General features: G+C 44.6%; 1 protein-coding gene across 1 annotated transcript in view; it reads left to right on the top strand.

Annotated features, from left to right (window-relative positions):
* The first annotated feature begins 1,133 nt into the window (after positions 1–1,133).
* Positions 1,134–22,347, top strand: part of LOC8031811 (erlin-1) — a 57,654-nt gene continuing 36,440 nt past the window's right edge. Inside the window, exons 1-8 of the mRNA XM_029973042.4 lie at positions 1,134–1,635; positions 1,742–1,834; positions 1,968–1,990; positions 2,077–2,157; positions 2,271–2,317; positions 7,928–7,989; positions 16,934–17,059; positions 17,617–17,749. Coding sequence (XP_029828902.1) covers positions 1,750–1,834; positions 1,968–1,990; positions 2,077–2,157; positions 2,271–2,317; positions 7,928–7,989; positions 16,934–17,059; positions 17,617–17,749 — 557 coding nt within the window. The 5' untranslated portion in view covers positions 1,134–1,635; positions 1,742–1,749. The remainder of the gene's footprint in view (positions 1,636–1,741; positions 1,835–1,967; positions 1,991–2,076; positions 2,158–2,270; positions 2,318–7,927; positions 7,990–16,933; positions 17,060–17,616; positions 17,750–22,347) is intronic.

Raw genomic sequence — 22,347 nt, 5'->3', positions numbered from 1 at the left:
ACAACAGACTTCGTGGGAGGCAGCTGCAGTATCCCGTGGCTGCTATAAGTGATTCGCAAAAGCGATTTATTTCAATGTCGTAATTTCCAGGCGTGGTTGGTACCACTTGCTGGCACTTACCCAAAGAGGGAGTGATGCGCCAAACCAACGTAGATAGAAAGCCCCAGGGCTTTCTATCTTAATAACTTATTAAAGTTCTTTATTTTATAGCACTTTCAATGTTTGTTAATTACAGGCCTACATAAAATGTTAAAGTCAAATGTCATCGAATAAATGAAGAGCACAGGTGCTCCATACACCTCTGGAGATGGAGGCTCTCCAGATTTATAATTTTTTTGCTCTGGTGGATTGCAGTAGCATTTACATGTTTTTGGGCCTATCAAAGGTTATATCCAGGTTATGTCTTGATTAATCATTCCTAGGATGCCTAGAAAAAATCCTTCTGTGAGTAGAAAACGGACACCACTTTGGGATGACCCAGGGACGTTCCAACGCGTATTGCCAGGGTTGGGGTGTTCTAAACTTGCTGGGATATCTTAATGGTATTTATAGTTCACTGGGCGGGAATGCTGGTGCAAATAAAGCAACTAATAGCATTGCGTGCTGCAGCTGTATGTAAAAGCAGAGCGGGGAACAAATAGCAGAAAAGGCGGTACGTTCTGAAAAGCAACGCCAAAAAGCGGACGGAATGTAGAACAATGGGGCGTGATCATTTGCTACTAAAAAGTCACCGAGTGACAGAAATAAATTGTGATTAAATAATAATTATGTCCACGAAATAGAGCGCAAAAAGTTACAAATGAAAGCGAAAGAAACCAAAATATATCTATACCACCGCCGTCGTCGCTCAAAAATGATTTCTTACGAGACTCCTATTCATTGTTGAGGATGTCGTTGAACTTTAACTAATTCATTTACATTATTTATAGGCTAAAACAACTAGAAAAAGTCGCCTGGTGGTACAGTGTCCGTGAGCGCTAGAGAATCGGCTGCATGTTTACTGTCCCGCAAATCGCGTGTGCTTATCGTTCTTTTTTTTTTTTTTTTATAGTTTTATTGGGAGCAGCGGATCCAGAGCTGCAAGGACTGGCGACAAAAGTTCTCTTCAATTTATGTGCGAGCAATGTATGTACGGCAGCTATGATGAAAGCACAGATTCGCACACGCAACTTTGGTGGCTTTCGCTTCGCTCGCACGTGTTTCGATCTGGTTTTGATTTCATGAATGACGTAACTTGTGCAGTTAACGTAGTGTTAAACATTTGAGATTTTATTTTGTGGCTTTCACTAAGAAACATTAGTCGCTTTTTTCTTGGTTTTGTAATTTTTGGGCTAACCATCCATAACCATTAAAACCGCACTACTTCGCCGTCGTCATTATCGGGCAGCAGAAACAGTGTCGGCAACGCTGGAACCGAGTTTTTGGCGAACGAGTTCCTGACTGTACACCATGGACACCATGTCGGTGTAGGTGCTGCCTTGCCGACGTTTTGTTGTGTTATGTTCCACTTTTAGTAGTGTTTACGAGTTGTTGTTTTAAGGAAACCTGGTTGTAGAGCGTGTGTCTGCTGCATGCTTGAACGTGCTCATAATATTGTAAGCTGTGCATCATCGTCACATCGATAGAGCGAAACTGGTGAGCAAATATCGCGCCCATTTCTTGAAACGCCTTCTTAGATGTGCATCCAAATTCAACGAACTGAGCAGGCATGATTGCCCTTTCATTTATTATTTCTGTGCAGGAAATACCATGCCGAACTCCGGTGTTGCAGCTCTTTCAGTTGCATTTGTTCTGTTTCTTGTTGTGAATTTTTCCCTACACAAGATTGATGAAGGTAGGTTCCATGAGATATCTCTAAATCTGTAGTGTCGTTCCTCGATCCTACAGCTCCTAGCGTAACCTTCTGCTGTCTCGAGGTTTTCTAACTGCCTGTTGCATTTGTGTTTGTTTTCTACCCAATGTTCCAGGTCATGTCGGCGTCTACTACAGGGTAAGCACGGTTTTTGCCGGCTTTATGAAGCGATGCTCAGTTTCCATGGGTGTTTCTAATCTGTTGCCGATTTTGTTTTCTTCCAGGGTGGTGCATTACTTAAGCAAACGAGTAGTCCAGGCTTTCATATGATGATACCCTTCATTACAACATTCAGATCAATTCAAGTAAGTTTTACTCGGTTTCTTGAAAGATTTACCTCGAGCGAATTTTTCTTTCAGTACTCTTTTCCCTCAAAGTTTTGCAAACTTTTCTATTCTTTATTAAATTGTTCTTTCAGGTAACCCTTCAGACAGATGAGGTGAAAAATGTGCCATGTGGAACTAGGTAAACAATTTAGCATCCTACAACTAGTTTACATCTTTTTTTTTTTTTTTGGTGGATTATTTTTTTTAATGAAACCTTTTTATGCATGTTGCTAATAATTAACTTCGTTTCGGTTGGGATTAGTGCATTGAGCTGTACAGTAAGTGAATTCACCGGCGACATTTCCGTGGAAGTCATAGGGCTTAATGCCTTATAAACATTCATTCTCAAATTAACCCATTCAGTGATACCTTGAATGGACGTTGCTTCGTGTTGCTGCTGTTTTTTTTTTTTTTATACACTTACACACTGTTTATAATTTAGTCTGCATTTTCCCACACCAGGTGTGGGCACTGCGCTTGCACAGAAACCACATTTGGGGGGGGGGGGGGGGGGGGGGGGGGAAGGGAAGGAAAGGAAAGGAAAGGAAGGGGAAGGGAAGGAAGCGTCTGCAAATGCGCACAACAGCAGTGCCACCACAGTGGTGGGACGTTGGAGGTTTGAGTTGGTGTATTCTTACATTTACCATATTAATTTTACATATGCAAATAGCACTCCACGGCTTACATCGCTCCAAAATGACATCATAGGCAAGCTGTGTGCAGCGTAAACAGTTAATATGTGTGGTTCAAATGTCTATGGGGTTTCTCCACATGAGCTGCATGCATGCTTATGCGACCAGAGAATTTGGGAGCCACCAGGATCACACGCGCACATTGGAAGAAGCCTGAGCGGTGCGTACTGTGCTTATTTCCCACAAAATACAGTTGAACCTCGATTTAACGAAACTCAATTTTAGGAATTTTCTGATTTAACGAACAAATTCGGATTCCCCGTGCAATCTTTGCCCAAAAAATGTCTTTCTCGATTTTATGAAGCTCCCCATTTAACAAAATAATTGGCGGGTCCGGTCACTTCGTTAAGTCGAGGTTCAACTGTAGTCGCAAGCGGGCTTTGAAGTACTGACTGAACTGATGCATGTCATTCCCAGCAAATCTATTTTTGCCTGCTGAAGCCGTTAGATGAATATAGAAAAGCCCGAAGGAGACACAAAATTTACCATTTTCGCAGCAGCATCCACGCAGGTGTAGAAAGCAACAAAATGCCAATATGAAGCCTATTGTGAATTCCTGTTAAGTGTGATGTTATTATGTTTCACCTTTAGATATGCAGCAGTGAAGGCTACAAGCACGAGCTCCTTGCTCACGGACGCACCTTTGTTGTATGCAGCAGGAACAACTGCCAAAAGCTACGAGCTCGGGCTTTTAGCCTTCCCTGCGGTATGTCCTAAGATGAGACGGTATGCAGCAGTGGGCAGTTTCAATCACTATATTGGGGTTTAGAAAGTGTGAATTGATTGATTAAATTATTCAGTCGAGAGTTGCGCCGTGTTCTGCCTACCTCTGCCTTCGTCTTGTCATGTTCAGTGATGTGATTGCTGCGCCAATTGCGCCGAACTGCGCCAAGGGGCTAACCCTGCTACATCCTGCTACATTTCGCCAAAATATGGGTAATCTGCGCCAAGCCTGCGCCAAAGGACCAATTTTGGTTGCCTTTCAAGAACGAAACTAAACTGAGGACCGTAACTGGGCATGCGTGAGCTAGGTGGCACAAGACGCCGCCCGACACAAAGTACCCTGCATCAATCGTCTATTCGGTCTTGCATGATTTTTCCCACCGTCTCGCGTTTCGCGCTGTCGTCGTCTCGGAAATCTTGCCTCACGTCTTTCTTTATTTTTTTATTTTTCTGAAATTGTTTTAGCGAAAGACGCGGCCGTGTGCGGACGCTCCGACGTTAGTGTGCCGGGTGCCAGCCATGCCGTCATGCTGTGAAACAAAACCACGTTTTTGCCCGGCGAGAGTTACTTTGTGAACTGAAGCGCTCGCGCGACCACAGTTGCCGTGGTCCCGCGACGTCGTGTGTTGCCGTTCCCACGTCGCTGCAGATATGGCGCTTTCTAAACTGAAACGCATCGACATTCCTGCTCTTGTTTAAATCATACGCTGCTATAGAAATCCCTGTTTAACTCAATGACTGCCTGGCGAAGTTTTGGTTACTTAGGTTTCTCTCGGTGGGCTTTCTTTCGAGAGGGACCCCGGTACGTGAAAAATCTGCCGCGAAAGAAAGTTGATGACGAGAAGTGAGTTAAAGCAAAGAAGGCAATGTCTGCATGCTGATCCCGCACACCGCGCTTGTTTGTTTCGAGTTCAGTCGTTGCACAAAGCGCTCCAAGAACTTTTTGACCCTGATTCGCAATGTCTTGCATCGATACGCTCAGGTTCTTTTTTTCTGTGTGTTTAGCCTGCACCTCGCCTGTCGGCCTGGCAAGCACGCGCCGCTGGACTGTTTATTGTCGTATGCTGGACAGTTACATTTTACATACTATTTTGGGAAACAGTTGCCGACTGCGCGGAGTGACATGGTTTCGGTTTCGGTCGAACAGCCGTTGTCTCCGCTCACGCGACTAAGCACCTGTAACTGCAAGCCTGCCGAAGTTGCCCTCACGAGGGGCACCAGCCGGGACGCTTGCAATTTCATTTTTTTACGTTTGCTTACTTTTTGTAAAAATCTCCCACGTCGGGAACCAGTAAAACGATAGCAAGTTTTTTTTTTTTTTTCGGAATCGCTCAGCAACGTCTACAGCACTGTATACTTGTGGGATATCTCAGCAGCAAAAACACAAGCAGCGAGTTCCGCCCCAACACGTCACATCACAACACAATACAGTGTCCTTCGTTTGTCCAGCACTTAAAACAAATATTTATTTTTGTAAGATATATGCTCCAAAAGTCACTTTTTCTGCTCCAAAACACTGTTTTGGCTGCTCCAAAAGGTGCTCCAAAATGGCTTAGGCCAATCACATCACTGCATGTTCTCGAGCTTGCAGTGTATCAGGCAAAAAAAATTAGTGTTTTTCCACCTCAAAAATAAACTATGAATCACTGATTGCTTATTGTTCGCCCTAGGGTGCCTACGTGTTTCTGCCGCTCTGCTGTTTAGGGTGGCGACAACGTTTGTGATACCTGTTGCCGACAAACCAGTGTTGCCTACCTCGTTACCATGGCAGCCTCCGCTGTTTCGTCGACCATTTTGTCACGCTCGCCAGTCGTATGCTCGCGCTACTACGCTAATCCTCGTTAGGGCTAAGGAGCGCCCACTGCTCTCGTTCCGACGGCAAGGTTTCGGCGTGCGATGCCGGTCTGTTGCGTTCCATTTTGTCGAGGGGACTCACGTTTCGATAAACGCAACGCATAATTCCTGCTCGCAACTTCAAAGTATGAAACACCCGAATAAAGAGAGCGATAGCCACGACGACCGCCATCCCGCTGAGCCTCCGACTCGTCCCGTCCGACTCCTCTTGTGAACGGAAACGGAAGTGGCCTCACAGTGTTGCCGGTGTGTCGAAACTACGAAAACTCAACGTTGTGTACGTTTAGCTAAATAAGAAGTGGGTCAAAATGGTGGTGGGAGAGGGTCTGGGAAAGGGTAACAAGAAGTTGGCGCCACCCTAAAGCGGAGCGGAAACATGTAGGCACCCTAGTTCGCCCCAATGCAGCTCTAGCAGTCCAGACCAGATGGCAAAGTTTCAGAGCTTGCCATTATCTGATTAAAAATTTATAAGTGATTGCCAGAATATTTTAATAAGAATATCGGGCTTGTTCTCAGCAGCCGTCAACATTCCCAGGACCCCTGGGCTCGAACCCAGGGATCCTGGGTTCGAGCCCCACCCCTGCCCGTTTTGATCTGGATGAGCATCGTACCGGCGTGCGGTCGTGTATCACTACTGTGTGACCACGTTAAAGACCCCATGTTAGCAGTCGTACTGCACTGGCGAAATTGCTCATCTACAGTGTAAACCAGTGTCGCCCCTACTGGCAGACCAACCTTACGCTGTATAAATCACTAAAACGTCCAGTTTGGCTTTTGGAACCCCAGCAACCTTTAAAGGGTGCCGAAGAACCCCTCCCCCCTTCCCCGGTGTTTTGCTGCCTGGATACACTTTCAGTAGAAGAGTCCACAAAATATTTATTGCACAGATAAAACAATAAAGAGCGGAATACACGTTAGACTGAAGGGTTCCAATACAGTGAAAGACAGTATACATATTAGTGTGAAGGGTGGGGTTGCCTTGATCGCAACAGCGAATCGATGCGTGGCTCAGTCACGCTTAGGGCCAGCCTCATATCTGCTGCCTGGTTCAGTCGGTTCCTGTGCTTGCAGAACCCAAGCGAGCACTCCGCGGAACCCAGTTTGATAACCCATGATTTAAGCAACTGCAAGCTATAAAACCTTGGCATCAGGTCCATACGGAGTGTTCGGCTATGCACAGTTAATTTTTTCAATGACGTAACACTAGCTTTTTCTGCAGAGTGTTTGACAAGCAGCAAGTAACAGCCTCTTTCCCAATAGCGTGTTATCTGTCATGATAGCAAAGGTCCGTGCTGCCAAGAGTGTTTGAGTAAGAAAACGGTGTCACCGGCTATTTTAAGTTTCTTATTTCAGGGCATACGCTAATTGGCAGTTTGCTTTTTGCTAAAAGATTGCACCTTTGGGGTTCTAAACAAGACTTAGTCTTCATTATGTTGGCTGTCTGTCTGAGGCTTTCCAGGGTGTTTGTTTTTGAGTTCCTTCCATGGGCTACTTCTATCTTTGTGTATTGTATCAAGCACATTTAACCATTCTGATCGTTGCTGGTCCATAAAGGGGGGGGGGGGAAAGGAAGGAAGGAGGAAGAAGGGGGGGGGGGGGAGGTCTGATCCATGCTCTCTGTTCGAAACTATAGTAAATACCTTGTGGTTTGTTGTTGACAACAGTTTTGATGGTGTTAAATTGATATGGTGGAAATCCACTTTCAACACTTATTTGAAGCAGTGCACAGAGCAGCGACATTCACACTTCCCAGTTAAGCGATTACCGTAAAATCCCGATCCAGCACCCACTCAAAATTTGAAGACAATCGCGTAAAACTGGTGGATGGACACTTCTTACATCAGCAGTCTGTGAAGATATGTCTTCTGTACTTTTCAAATGTTACAAAATTGAGGGGTCGGTGCTTATTGTGGAATGGGCGAATGCTTCGTATTTATGGTATAGTCCTATTTATCAATATATGACCTAAGCTTTTCTGCAGCATGTTTGGCTGGCTTCAGCTATGATGATCCTTCATTGACATCTTTTATCATACAGATTTATGCTGATAGGATTTCATAGATGGTGCTGCCACCTACAAAACATCTCCAGCTTTTATAGCATAGTTTGTATTCATATGAAATCAAGGCACCATGGGGGCATGGTACTGAATTTATGGTCGAGGGCTATTGGAGCATGTTGGTCGTCCTTTCTCACGAGGCGGCTATGTTTAAAACTACTCAATTTGCCACTGCAGAAGTGGCTTTGGACATGCTAAACTAAGCAAGCATACCCCATTCTTATCAAGCATTTGTACTATGCTAATTGTTTTGTTTTATTCTGCTGGACTGACTGAGCTTGCATCAGTGTGGTTGCAAGGAACCAATCAGAAAGCTCGCTTTCTGGTCGTTTCTTTAGGCTATATTACTCTTTGGTGCATTCTTTGGCTCATGCTCAAATAACGAAATTTATGACCAGATTTATTTCTTGTCTTATTTCAGTGGCGGTGTGATGATCTATTTTGATCGAATTGAAGTTGTGAACATCTTGAGTCCAGACAGTGGTGAGTTGGGTACTGAATGTTAATTACAAGTGTGTTTGGCTGTGTATAAGGATCACAACTATGGACTAATTATTACTGTGCTGTAACAGAACTCTGCCATGATTTTGTCGATCCATAGGCAGCCGTGCTATTACGTAGTCTGTTGGTGACAAGTGTGGACAAAGTAAGGATAAATTTGAGTGGTTCTCTTGTATAACACAGTGTGTTGAGGGGCTTTTGTTTACTTTGACTTTGCTGATAACTCCATGTGTTTGTGTTGTCTTTTCATACATCTTACTACCAGTTACGAAGTCCTTTAGAAGTAATTTGTGTGACACGAAACCTGGGTGCCCATTAAATTGAGCACCTTTTAGTGTAGGTATTATGTTTAGCAACTAAAATGATTTTATGTTTAAAGACCACATGCGCTCCTAAAAGCAGCTCCTGCTTGTTGATTATTCAATACTAGTCGGTCATAGATGTGAAGTGGGTCACATGAAGCATCACTGGCGTGGTATATGTTACATTTTCTGGGAACTTCAAGCTATGGGATCAATTTTAGTGACTCTAATGGTTTGAACAGTAAAGTGCAAGGTTGTCTCCAAGCAGTCATTTAAATCGCTTGCATCCTTGACTCCTACATTACTGTATTTACTCTAGTAATAGCCACACTGTTTATGAAGAAAACCTGAGGGTTTGCTTTTCCGCGGAGCACGCGGATTGCCAATCACCACGATCGACAGTGCGATTGCAGCGGTTTACGGGACAGAGATAACGTCTTGGCGCAAAGATGTCATCTGTGAAGATTGCATTTTATGGAGAATCGTGTTCTCGATCTAGTTATTCGCTATGTTATTTATGCGCAACAAGATGATTGGCTGTATATGTATTCTGCGGGAAAGTATACGCAAGGCCGTTGTTAATAAATAGTGTGGCTGTTACTCGAGTAAGTATGGTATTTTGGTTGAGCTGGATGAATTGCCACACCTCGATCCTAGACCTACTTTATTGTTTCAAGTTTCCATGGTCACCCACAAGGAACACACCCTGTTTAGTGGCTCTTCTCTATCTAATCTATGATAAAGTATAAAAATCCTGCCTCATATATTACAACAACAAAAAAAGAATGATGGAAGTGTTCTTCTTATTTTTTTTTCTTATTTTCTTATTTTCAGTGACTCACAAACAGCTTGACGCCTCTTTAGTGATGCACTTGTTCCTTCAGAAATGCAACGCTAAACAGGATAAAAGCAAAACGTTAGGAAAAAACAATAGCCTCAACACACTGTCGAAATTTACGCTTTTCATCAAATATATCAAGGCTAGCATTCGCACAAATCGGTTCTAAATGGTTATAAGTCAGTTGTTGGCGTGTCATGGGTCCAGCATGGTAAAAGTCGATAGGATAAAACAAAGTATAAAGTCTACAAGACTTGCGAGGAACGTGCAAATAGATGTGACTGAGTAGCTCTGGGGAATCAATTATACCATTTACAATCTTATACAAATATGTCAGTTCACGAGTTGTTCTCCTGTTGTGCAACCAGTCTAACTTCACGAGTTCACAAATCCTTTCATACCTATAGAAATAATTCGGTTGAAAATAACGATCAAACAAAACACGAACAAACCTACGTTGAACACTCTCAATTAAACCTGAATTGGCCACTCCAATACAGTTCCAGACAACTGAGGCATATTCAACACGACTACGCACCAGTGAAGAAAACAAACGTAAAATACAAAGTGGTTTAGAAAAATTGTGTGTCACTCGTGTAATGGCTCCCAGCACTCTAAAGGAAGCGTTCGTAATTGTGGTCATGTGATGGTTGAAATTAATTGCAGGGTCCATTTACATTTACATGGCATAGGTAGTTAAACTAGACATTTCTAGCCACTTAACTGATTAGACATGTTCAACTTGGTTGTCTGCCCTCATTAAAGGGACCATGAAATCACATTTTTATTTTCGCCAAATAACTTTTACATTAAACCTTCAATGTTCACTGAACGCCGAACAGGCCTCCGTTTTTGTTTCGGTTTATTAACTTCTACTCGATAAATTATTGAAATATTGAGTTTTTCTTCTCCAACTCACCGCAAAACAAGCCACGGCGTAATTTTGACGGTCGTAACATGCGCTGTCACCGGAACTGGAAGTTCTCTCGGCAGTAGGAGAATGGGAGCATTAGCGACGAGCTGGCGGTGTGCTGGTAGGTTTTACCACAAGGTTTTACTGCGCTGATGGCACCGATGCCACCAACATATTTTCTGAATCGGTGCCTCTCGTTACTGCGATAGCCATGGACACATTACAGCTGAGCGAAATTCAATTTAGATATGTTGCGCTACAGCGATAGAATGGGATTGGTCCCATATATGCCGGTACAAAGCGCAGCAGGTGGTCGGCACGACAGCCGTTTCCGTGGTATCTTTAAAAAGAAGGGGACGCGCTGTGACTCACTGGCATAGCAGAAAATACACAGAGTTTTCTCTGGGCTCAAGCTTTGTTAACTTTTATTTTGTCAGGATAGGCTCGCAGGGCAGAGTGGATGAAAAAAGAAAAGAAAAAGATACAGTACGCCGTCTTGGACGATCGCAACTTTAAAACACAACTTTACTAATAGTACAAATCTCGCCACATGCCTTTTCTACGATTGCAAGAGACAGTGTAATCTTAGCAGAGATATAGCAATGTAGAAATATGATTTCGTGATCACATAGACGTTGCGATCGTTCAAGGAATGCTAACATTAATTAATTTTTAACGGGTAATGAAAACGCATCAAAATTCGCATTCTTAATACGAAGCCTTTAAATACAGTATGCACCACTAGTATTTTGAACTTGGTCACACGCATGGAATGCGCAAAATAAGAAATCCGGGCCATGTTCGAGGGGACAAATGCTAAGAAAGCACAACTGTTGTCGATGTAAACAAAGACGACTGTGGAATTAGGGAAAGGACTCGTTGGTTTTTAGTAGTCTTGTGCGAATAGTCGATTTTGAGTTCGAAGCGAATTCGAAGTGAATAGTGGTTTTGGCCGAATATTTCCGAATCGAATATCGAATAGTTCTTCCACGCCTTTCACTACCATAACATAAGGCTTAGACAATACCCCAGCGAAACTTGTGAAGGTTGTTCCACCTGTTCATTTATAAGCCAAGTTTAATCTATCTATATTTATGAACTGTGACCTCAGAAGGTCTGATGTCTTGGGATGGTAAGTAAACAACAAGTTTGACGTAAAATAAATCCAATGGAAATGGCCAACTATACCCAATTGAGTGAATTTACAAATCTTAAATATTCTTTCTTTAATTTCGAGTTAAAAAAGAATGACTCGCCTATGATGAACGCAGGTTGTAAGGGCATCTCTGCTCAACATTATACTCTTGCAAAACAGTCAGTTTAATTTCAAAACTTTTACTACAATGTAGAATACTCATTCGCAAAGTTTCCATTTATTTTCATATACAGCCGGCACGCGCGCACCATGCCGCTTTGAATGTATGGTATTCGCCCAAGCACGCAAGTGCGATATTCATACTTTTCCAGGTGTTTATTGCGGCGGGTTACTCCGTTGAGTGCGCTTCTTGCCGAGCACCGATGTAATGCGGAGAAGCAACACCTGCGGAGCTTGCTTCCGCGGGTATTGCTTCTCCGCAGTGCACCGGTGCTCGGCAAGAAGCGCACTCAACGGGGCTAACCCACCGCAATCAACACTTCGAAAAACGCGAATAGTGAAGTTCTTCTCGAAGCGAATATCGAATAGTGAATTATTCGGAACTACTATTCGAAATTTCGAATATTCGCACAACCCTAGTTTTTAGAGTAACAGAACACGGTTTATTACTAGTGAAAATTCATTTAAGTAAAGTTAGCGAAGGCACGTCCGCCTTCGACTGTCGTTCGAACAAGAAGGGAGTAGTCGCCCGCACCAAGCTTCGGTCCAAGAGGGGGGCTTGTCGTTTATGACCCCACGGTGGGGCGCGCTCTCCCCACGGCTCCCTGTCCCTCTCCGCAGTTTCCTGGAAAAGGGCTGGTGCCTTGGTTTCGGCTCCTCTTCGAAGTCGTTTTTCCTTTCCTCTTCCCGGCTCGGGCATCTCCAAGTTCTCTTCTTTTTATTTTACAACATGTTCCCCCCCAAAATGACAGCGTCATTTTTTTTGTTCCGTAATGCAATCACTAGAGGGTACAATAACTGTATGGGTCTTTTGTGCGTTGAACGTTCGGGCATCTCGAGCAGGCATGATTGTACTTTGCCGTCTCTTCCCGGAAACACCTTCTGGATCCTAGCGAGTCTCCACCGCTGTCGGGGCTGCAGGCCGTCATGGTGAAGAACCAGATCACCCTCTTCCAGCAGTTTTCCCTGGCGTTGTTTCTGGCTTTGAATACGCTGGGGTGTCGTTCAGAGTACGGCTTGTCACTCTGTTGAAGCCTACCGGTGACACGAAGAATGCCGTTATCGCCAATGTGCACTGGGATGTCTCGTAAAGGCGAGTCCGAAGGAAGACGCTCCCCTTTTTGCGTACTCTAGATTTCTCGTTGCAGCTTTTCCCGCTGTGCGTGACGTATCCAGTATTTTTCGGCCCGATCCAATTCAATGGCTGTAAGTTGACCGGTGTTACTGCTTACATGCCGTAGCTTTCCGACATAGCGCAGAATCCACGCTGTCACCCGAAAGAGGCGTGCTGCATCACTGTAGCGTTCAATGTTCAGCACTGAGGGAACCGCAGTGGAGCTCGTTGCCTGAAGGATCTCAATCATCCTTCTCTCCACCAACGCGATTCTGTGGCTTCTGAAGTTGAGTAGCAAACCAACAAGGTCAGCAATCAAGTTAGGACCGCTTTCAAGGTTTTGGTTTAGTGATTTCGACTTGCTGCCATGGGATGAAGCATCAAACACGACGCGCAACCTCGTCGTACTGCTTGAATCTCGGAGCACCGCTTGATGTGGCACGTAGTAGGTCGGCTTCTGCTCGTCGACGTCGTTCCTCGTTACCGGTTCCGTCATTCCTTCCGAACAATACTACTGTCTCATTGCAGCGTCATACTCGCGAAGTAGGTCTGGCGTTTTTTGGAGACGGCTCGTCAGCTGGGTCAATTGTTTTTCTGCTAATTCCCTGTTGTCGTCGAGATTCACGTTTGGTTTCCAGGGAAGGGCAACTTCGTATCGGGAATCAACTTGTTTGATGCTCTCCTCGAAGGAGTCTAGCTGCCGTTGTTTTGCCGAGTCAACTCATTCGTCTTCAGTCACTCCGATTGACTCCAGTGTCCAAAACCGCTCTAAGCAGTCTGTTGCTTCAGCCTCTGCCACGAATGTCTTGAGGGCGATCGTTTGCGTACAATGTACGTCGTTAACTGTTGCTCTCACGGGACCCTGGATACTCCATCCGAATGCAGTCTCGACCGCTCTTAGTTTCTCTTTTAGTGGTTTGGATTTCCCCGTCACAAGGTCCCGGTAGTGCTCTGAGCCGATGAGAAGGTCAATATCACCACGTTGCTTGTTGTTAGTCGAGTCGGCCATTTTCAATTGCCCAAGTAGTTTCTTCAGGTTGGGTTCGGGGATAGGGATCTTCTGATCGCATATCAGGTCCGTTTCAACAATTTTGAGCTTATGTATCTTGCCGTTTTGTGCCGTTAATGCAACCAGTACCCTTTTAAATACTCGTTCTGATTGGTGTCTGCCAAATACTCCGACGGTCAGTGTCTCCTGTCCCAAGATCTTGCACTCGAGATGTTCGGACGCGTTCTTTGTAATGAATGAACGTTGGCTCCCTCCGTTGAAGAGAGCTCGGACGAGCGTCCCGTTGGTTTCTCCTGCACACCAGATCGTTGCAGTCTGGAGGAGGACAGCTGGCCCGGCAACTCCGCTTGTGGCAGATTCCAGTTTCACTGGAGCGCTCGTTATTGCATTTCGGTTTGCTTCTACCTTGGTTGGCGTGTAACCTGGGTCGCACATCGTTGTCGCATGCCGTCTCGAACACTTTGTGCATTGCATGCTGCTTCTGCATTCAGTCGAGCGGTGATTAGGTTTCGTGCAACGGAAGCATCGTCTCTCCAAGCGCAGCAGTCTTTTCTTCTCTTCGATTGAAATGTCAGCAGGGCAGGCAGCTGTCGCATGGTTTTTTTTCTTTGCAGAAGAAACAGCTATCAGGTTTCGTTGATTGATGCAGTAATGCTGCGGAGGATTGACTTCCCTTCTTCTCGTTTTTCTTCTCTGCCCTTAATCCACGCGGCTGTTGCCTTGTGTGCATAGCTTGTTGTGCAGCTAGGTTCTCGCGGCTGTGGACTTCGACTCTCAAAATGGCAAGCTGTCGTGAGAATAGTGTCACGATACCTCGTTCAGTGGTGCTTGTCTCTGTTGGTCGTTCCTGAGAGTCCTCGGATCTTGTGGACATTCCTCTGGCTGAAGCGTCCAGCGTCAACACGTCCGATGCCTGCTCGTTCACGATCGTTCTGTTAAAATCTAGCAGGATTTCCTTTGGCAGAACAGGCTGAACCACAGGAAACAAAAGAGCACCGAAGGTCTGACGCTTCTGTCCGAGTGCCTCCAGTCCTCGGAGATGGGAGGTGATGGTGTCGTAGGGTAGACGGAGATCCCGGACATCATCGGCGTCTCGCACTGGCTGTAGATCTAGGAGCTTCCGCATGTGTGTCTGAACGAGGATGTCCTCATTTCCGCAGCGTTTCTTCAGCAGAAGCACCGCGTCCTCGTAGCACCGTGATGTGGGAGGCGAACCCCTGATGGCACTTGACGCCTCGCCGGTCACCGCAGCCCTGAGGTACCCGAACTTGTCGAAAGTCGTTAGCTGGTCGTTGGTGTGTATTACTTGCTCGAACTGCACCCAGAACTCTTTGCCAAGAGATGCTTTTGCCGTCAAATTTGTGTAGCTCGAGCTTCGGGAGCTTCACTCGGCAGGCAGTCGTTGTCGCTTTTCCGTTGTTGCTCATCGGCGATGAATCCAAATTTCGTAGTGCCGTTGCTCGGACTTCCTTCAGCTCTTCCTGAAGTGTTGCAATGCAGGTGACGACCCGATCATTGTATTCAATTGTTTGCACAAAGTTTTGCTCAGCTTCTCCTTCCGGCACCAGTGGCTCGATGGCGGCGTCCACCTCTTTCAGTTGGGCTTGGAGGGCGCCAAGCCTTGCGGAGGAGACGCTGAGGTTCTTTTCGTTTTTCTCATTGCTTTCGATGTACGAATCAATTTCAGAAAGGAGTTTGGTCACCTGTGTTCGCAGTGCAGTTCGTTTCCCTTTGAGTCGTTCCATGGTCCGGAGCTCGTTTCCTCAGCCGTTGGCGAATCCAAGATGGCTCCTGCCTTCTTCTCGCTGCCTCAGCCATTGGTGAATCCAAGATGGCTATCCAAGATGGCTCCTGCCTTCTTCTCGTTCATCGTTTTCACTTTTCAGTCGTTGGATGTTCTGCGTTGAAGTCATGTCCTAATTTCCTTCATTCCCGGGTTTCGGCACCAACTTTTTAACAGTGTGGAATTAGGGAAAGGACCCGTTGGTTTTTAGAGTAACAGAGCACGGTTTATTACTAGTGAAAATTCATTTAAGTAAAGTTAGCGAAGGCACGTCCGCCTTCGACCGGCTGTTCGAACAAGAAGGGAGAAGTCGCCCGCATCGAGCTTCGGTCCAGAGGGGGCTCGTCGTTTGTGACCCCATGGTGGGGCGCGCTCTCCCCGCGGCTCCCCGTCCCTCTCAGCGGTCTACTGGAAAGGGGCTGGTTCTTCGGTTTCGGCTCGTCTTCGAAGTCGTTTTCCCTTCCCTCTTCCAGGCTCAGGCATTTCCAAGTTCTCTTCTTTTTATTTTACAACAACGACAGCACGAGCACTTCTGCTGTCTTGAAGGTGCCGCCACAACATCACCACACGAGTAGATGGATCTTCCCTTCCAGGACGCGCTGGGTTAGCATTGTGACGCACAACGAGAATTTAGCAAAAAGATAGCGCTCTATGCGGAACGATGAGCTTCCACTACGCCGACCTCGTCGATTATAACCACCAATGACATGTTTTTCAGCAGACAGGTGGCTATGCGCAGGCGCAGTCTGATCTTCCTCTTGCTTTGTTTACCACACGATACATGGCACATAGCTCCGAGCGTTATAAAGTTGGGCAATTTCCGTCATATCGCTAATTATTCAACAAAATGTGGATCAGAGTATTCCTTAACAAAGCTTTTAAGAAGCATTTGCCGGCTATTTATTGTTTATGATTGCGGTGCTGGTGAGGTAGGCTCTTTCTTACCCAAAAGGCGACGTGGATTTTGCAGACGTGCCTTGGCACCGCGGAGGCATTGCAGTGAAAAGGCAGAGACCTTTTGAAGGGAAGAAGATATAAACGAGTCAGCTTTTCTTTAGAAGTTACGCAGCGAAAATGTTTTTTGGCTCTCTATTTTTGTGTTTTTGTTTTCTTTTCACACCTTCTACGACGTGCGGTAAACAAAATTTGATTTCGAATTCGTTTCATGGCCCCTGTAACATTGAAGAAGGAATTAAAGCGTGGAATGCTACGCTCAAACTTCATTAAGTGTGCAGAAGGTTTGAACACATGTGCAGTGCAAAATGTTTGGATTATCCCCTCACTTCAGTGTCATATATATGTGTTGTTTTATTAATGTGAAAGGCTAGACATGAGGATGGTGCACAGGCTGTCTATGAGAAACTGGTTGTTTCAGCACACTCGGTGCTTTGCATCTGTCGATGCCATTTGGCATAATTACCAGAGCCACTCAGCGCAATGACCGGCCTATATTTAATCCTACCGTTAATAACATATGACATTCCTTTGTGAGAACATTAACATTACTTTTTTCATGTTATCCCCATCATTTGCTTGTTTCCAAGCTGACCATCTGTGTCGAGCCATGTCTTTGACTGGTGGTCAAAAGTAATTTCTCTTCCTGCGATACTGTGCTTCATGCTCCTGCTATATTTCCTAGGTTTTCATTTCAGTGTACGACATGGTGAAGAACTACACTGCGGACTATGACAGGACCCTTATATTCAATAAGGTGCATCACGAACTGAATCAGTTCTGCAGCGTTCATAACCTTCAGGAGGTCTACATCAATTTATTTGGTAGGTTTTTGATGGATTTTTTTTAGTTACAATGTCATACAATGCCCTGAGGGTAACTAGATGTAAAAGGCACAATGGCACGACACGGTGGGTTTCAAAATGAGGGCTGCTTTCCAACAAAGTGTAACATATTACTAAATGGGATGTGAAGAGGTTGGAAACTGCAGTCATTCATTCGGCAAGCTAAAAATGTTCAGTCATTTTAGTAAGGAAACCCATGACAGTTTGTCGTTCAAAAGCTCCTAGATTGCTTTGGTTGCTTGTTACCCTCCCTTTAATACTTAGTGTACGAAGCCACCAAAACTACTGGTATTGGCATGGGACTTCATCTAGCATCTATAATTTGCATCAGAGTGCATGCTGATCAAAGGCTAAACCATGAAAGGCTTGCATTAGCACCTTTGATGGTGTTGTACACTGGAGTATAGCTGCAGATCATTTGGAAATTTGACTTGTAGAGTATTTCAGCCAGCTTTCCTTTTTTACTCTGGTTTCAAGGACCTGGATGCGTTTCCTGCTGCTCATGTTACTGACCTCTGTTATCGCTTCTCTTTCAGACCAGATCGATGAGAATCTGAAGACTGCTCTTCAGAGGGACCTCATCATCATGGCACCCGGGTTGTTCATTCAGGCTGTGCGTGTGACAAAGCCAAAGATCCCCGAAACGATCAGACGGAACTATGAGATGATGTGAGTTGTTGTCCTTTGCTGTTTTTGGGTTGTTCGAAACCATCCTGTTTTATTCTTGTATGTGTGTCTGATACTGTAAGACTCTAGAGACGTTTAAATCAGTATACAGTCGCCGACCGATTATTCGGACTTCGCAGGGACCGAAAAAACGTCCGAATAATAGAGCAGTCCAAAAAATCACCAGATTGAAAAACTTGCTTTTATTACTTCCAAGTGGGCTTAAAAAAGCCGTAAATAATGCCTTGCTCCAGGTTACGCCTGCGTGATGTGCTTTTGGTTACACCTCCGTTTGCGTTCAACAACTTTCTGTTAGCTTGAGAATCGCTGCTTTTTTTTAGCCTTATGGTCGAGTACCTTCTTCGCTTCTTAACGACACAGCGCGGCGGCAGAAGAGCAGATGGGGCCATGACGTCCGAGCCAGTGTTGTCCGAACGAGATGAGAAGCGCAAATCCAGGAGCGCAAAATAGCGATGCGAAAGTGGGGCGAACGGGCGGAGGCGCGAAGGGATGGAAGGAAACAAAACAAAATGATGATGATGATGATGACGTGCAGCTAAATGAGAAAAAAAGGGCTAGCATAGCGTCACCTAGCAGTAGGACTGGGGAGTACTCAAGTAGTACTGCCAAACCAAGCCAATCCATTCGCAGCCAACATAGAATTCAAAATGGCCACTTCTCGGTAGCGTTTCCCACTGGTCGCTCGCGACGATTGTGTCCGAATAATCAAACTTTCAAACTTCAAGCTGTCCGAAACATTGATCGTGAATATGCACTATTTCTATGGGGTAAGTCACGGTTCCTCCTTTGGGTCCGAAATATTGAACAAGTTTGAATTATCGGAATTCGAAGAAACGGTCAGCGACTGTAGTTGACAAAACAGTTTCACCCCGTTCTGTTGTATCAAGAGCTCTACTGTAATATTGGGGTCGGTTGTACGCTCGCCCGTTACTCGTATGGTGTCCTGTGGTGCCCAAGTAGATACTTGCAGGCAAAAATCAATAAGCAGATCTTGATCGTTACAATAAAAACATAAAAGAAAAGGTGTTCCTCTGAGGTAGTTCGGCTGCACCACTGGCAGTCCTAGGTCTTGAGCTGTTCTGCATGAACTTGTGGCTCGGTTCAGGTTGCGCCCTCCCGTGTCACACCAACCACCACCCTACGGCATGTAGACTAATTCTTTAAAGGTGCTTTAAACGGCCCGGAAAAATCGGTTTCGTAACGTATCGCGCTGCGATTTACTACAGAGGTGGAAGCAGGTGGTGGAAGGTTGCATTGAAAAAATGAAGGAATGAACTTGTCTCTTTCAATAGAAAAACAAAACAAAAAAAAACAGAACCCTGTTTGGGCAATCTATTTGCCCAAACAGGGTAAATAGATCGTCTGCAAACACTTTGCAGACGATGCACGCATAGAGAGAAGTGCTGCCGACAGATGGTGTAAACCGCGTCGAGGGAGCGCTGGCCAATTCGGGTTCTTTTGCTAGATTGTCTGCTATCAGTTTGAATCGGCCGGCTCTTTGTTGCACGTTGCATGCATGCGACTTGTGCCAGTTACTGTGCTAAGTGTGGGGCTTATAGACATTAGAGTCCAAAGTTAGAAACTGATTAATTACTTCACAACAGAGGGAAAACCGGCAGAATATATACGGAAAAGTCAAAGACCAGCCTGATTGCCTTGGAAGTGTCACCACATGTGTGAAACGTGGGGCCCTAGTTGATCCAAAGTCAAAACATCAATCCATGCACTGAAAGACTTCCACTTGTCCAAAACTTTAAAAAAAAAAAAAAAAAAAAAAAAAAAAGGAAATTTAGACGAGGAAATTGAGACTGGAGGCAATATGTACTATTGCTTTTTTTTTTTTTTTTTCACATCAGGAGTGTTAGCATGATCGAATAGGTACCTAATGTGTCAACTGTCCATGAGAGGCACTATGATGCTTTTAGTCCATGTGTGCTGCTTTCACTGTGTACACCATTACAAGGAGAAAACAGCTAACTTGCTGAAGAGTGTGATGCAAGATGACCTGTAACATTGCTTTCAACAGTGCCAAACTCAAATGAAGCAGCGTGTACAGAGAAGGGACCACATTTGAGGGGACAGATATTAAAGTGTAAGATTGTTTAAACAGATCCTATTTTGTAAAAAAAGTCCAGTTTCTAAACATATATCCACTCCTCAAAATAAAGGTGAAATTGCAACCTCTGTTGCTACTAGATATACCAACCCGCTCATTGGCTAGGTGTGCCATGGCTGTTGTAGCCTCTCGGCCATCGAGAAGCTCCTATCTCGTGACACTTTTGATCAATCACTGTCGGTAGAGTACTTTCCAGATTTGGGAGGGATACTTTAAACGGATGGTGAACCGAAATTTGGACTTCAGGAAACAATGCAGGAGCTGTAGGCGGGACGCTGCAATCCCTACAACACTACTCGTAAGGCGATGTCTCGAATGGACGGCCGTATTTTTGGAAAAAAAGGTTGAGATTGAACGAGGCCGATGAGGCATGTGACGTCAAGATATCTTGCTTTCTCCTCTCTTGGCTTCGCCCCCTGAAAGCAGGGAGGCGGAGAAGACGGGAGGCCGTTCCCTCTCCTCCTCAGAAAAACAAGACGTAAACATATCTGTCAAATGCGCCTCCTTTTCTTGAGAAATACAGTCATCCGTTCGAGGTATCGTTGTGTGAGTGGTGTTTTGGTGTTTGTAGCATTGCGTTGCACGCTTTTGCCGCCGTGTTTTGTGAAATCCAGATTTCTTTTCAGCATCCCTTCAACACAGTGGTTCTCACCCCGTTTGTGGTGAGGGGAAGGGAAAAGTATAGGTTAATTATGATAATGATTTAATAAATGTATTAAGTAAGGGCTAGTGGAAAGTAGGCTTCTCTCATTGACATACATACGAGAAATCTCATCTGAAAATTAGAACATTGCTTCTCAATCCAACTTTTATTGGCAGGCTTGACAAATAAGGCAGCGTTTCGCAAACCCCTAGAATGCCTTTGCGGACCCCAAAGGGCCTATGGACTTTCATTTGAGAGCCACTGCTATAACAGAAGGTTGCTCTTTCCATACACGTGTGATGCGAGTGTCAAGCCTATTAGGCTTAGCCGATACAACTATTATGTCAATAGAAGTGCCCACTCTTAATAGACTTCGCTTAAAAGTCCCGAAAAGGCCATGCGCAAAGTGCCATATGCTTCTCCTTGCCTTCGCAGCATCTATCATATGACACTGAAGAGAGAAAGGGTAGTGTAGATGCTTTCTTGCCCTCCTCTGCTCAAGTACATTTCCTTCGTCTGCCAGAGCCAGTTCTGTACAGGCTGTTTCCGGCATTCCTTGTGGCTCCATGGGCGGTGCAGCACGTTTTGCAACGGGTTTATTTTCACTAGTGGTGGCATACCTAAAGTTGTGGCAAAATTTAAGTAGGAGTGAATTGTTAGAATGGACAAATTATTAACTTCCATCCGTTATCGGTACTAGATAATGCATAAGAACCATTTGCTTCTTTTTAGAGTGAAAAGTGTAATACTTAATTGTAAACCATTGCTTAAAAGCTAACTTGTTTATTGTTCTGCCGAACTCACTTGATGGGCTGCAAGCCTTGTTTCTGGCTTACACAAGAAAATGATCAGTTTTACTTCCGGCACCACTTTAGAGCCCCTGTCAAAGCAAAACCAGGCTGAATCCGAAAGTTTTATTAAAGGGACATTGACAGGGTATTTATGCTCACCAAGGTTTTTATTTGTACATGACATATGAGAGCCCAACTACCCAAAACACAATTTGCGGCTCGAATTTCTATTTCTTTCTGCCTGAAAACCGCGGATCGAGTACTGGCCGATTTGAGTCACGCTCACTCTCTTCTCTGTGGTCTCGTGCCATTTTCTGTGGTTTAGACACAACCACCAAAGATAATCAAAGTTGTGGGTCATCGAAGGCATGCACTCAATACTATAAATGGACAAAAAATTTGATACCCATTTATTGTGGTTTCTAAAAAGCTGAAAATATGTACTGAAAAAGAAAAAAAAAGTTGCATAGCCTTGTGATTTTTGGTTACTTCCTTTTCTATATTTCTTCTTCCTCCCCTGTCCAGTTTTGGTTTTTGGTTTTGAGCAGTTCAGTTTTTTTACTTTATTAAATATATACGGGATATTGTAGCAAAATATTGATTGGGTAGTCTCTTGACAACCATAATAAATCACTTAGCAAACAATTAAAACAAAATTTGGGTGGTGGTGGTGTCAGTGTCTTTTCAAGATTATCAAAGGCTGCCTTCACAGGTTATTTATAGCATATGCCATGGTATCTCCAGGAGCATGGTAGTGCATGGAAACTGTCGGAGCTCATTGCTGAATGATGTTTGTTCACTTGAATTGAATCTTGACGCAGTGTAGACCGCATATAACGTATGTCGCGGGAGTTGCAAAAATCTGCAATATAAGTGGTACCGTGCTATATAACCAAAACATAAATTTTTCAGGCCAAAATACATGCCGTGAGACAACTTACCTTTGTAAAACAATTTATATTATGTTAGATGAAAAATAAAGCTTAGTTTGAGGAAAGTCTTTATTTCACCAGACTAGTACACTTCTCTC

Source organism: Ixodes scapularis, unplaced genomic scaffold (genome assembly GCF_016920785.2).
Source record: "Ixodes scapularis isolate PalLabHiFi unplaced genomic scaffold, ASM1692078v2 PGA_scaffold3__209_contigs__length_174095766, whole genome shotgun sequence".
NCBI classification, from domain to species: Eukaryota; Metazoa; Arthropoda; class Arachnida; order Ixodida; family Ixodidae; genus Ixodes; species Ixodes scapularis.
This window is presented reverse-complemented; position numbering and strand designations above follow the sequence as displayed.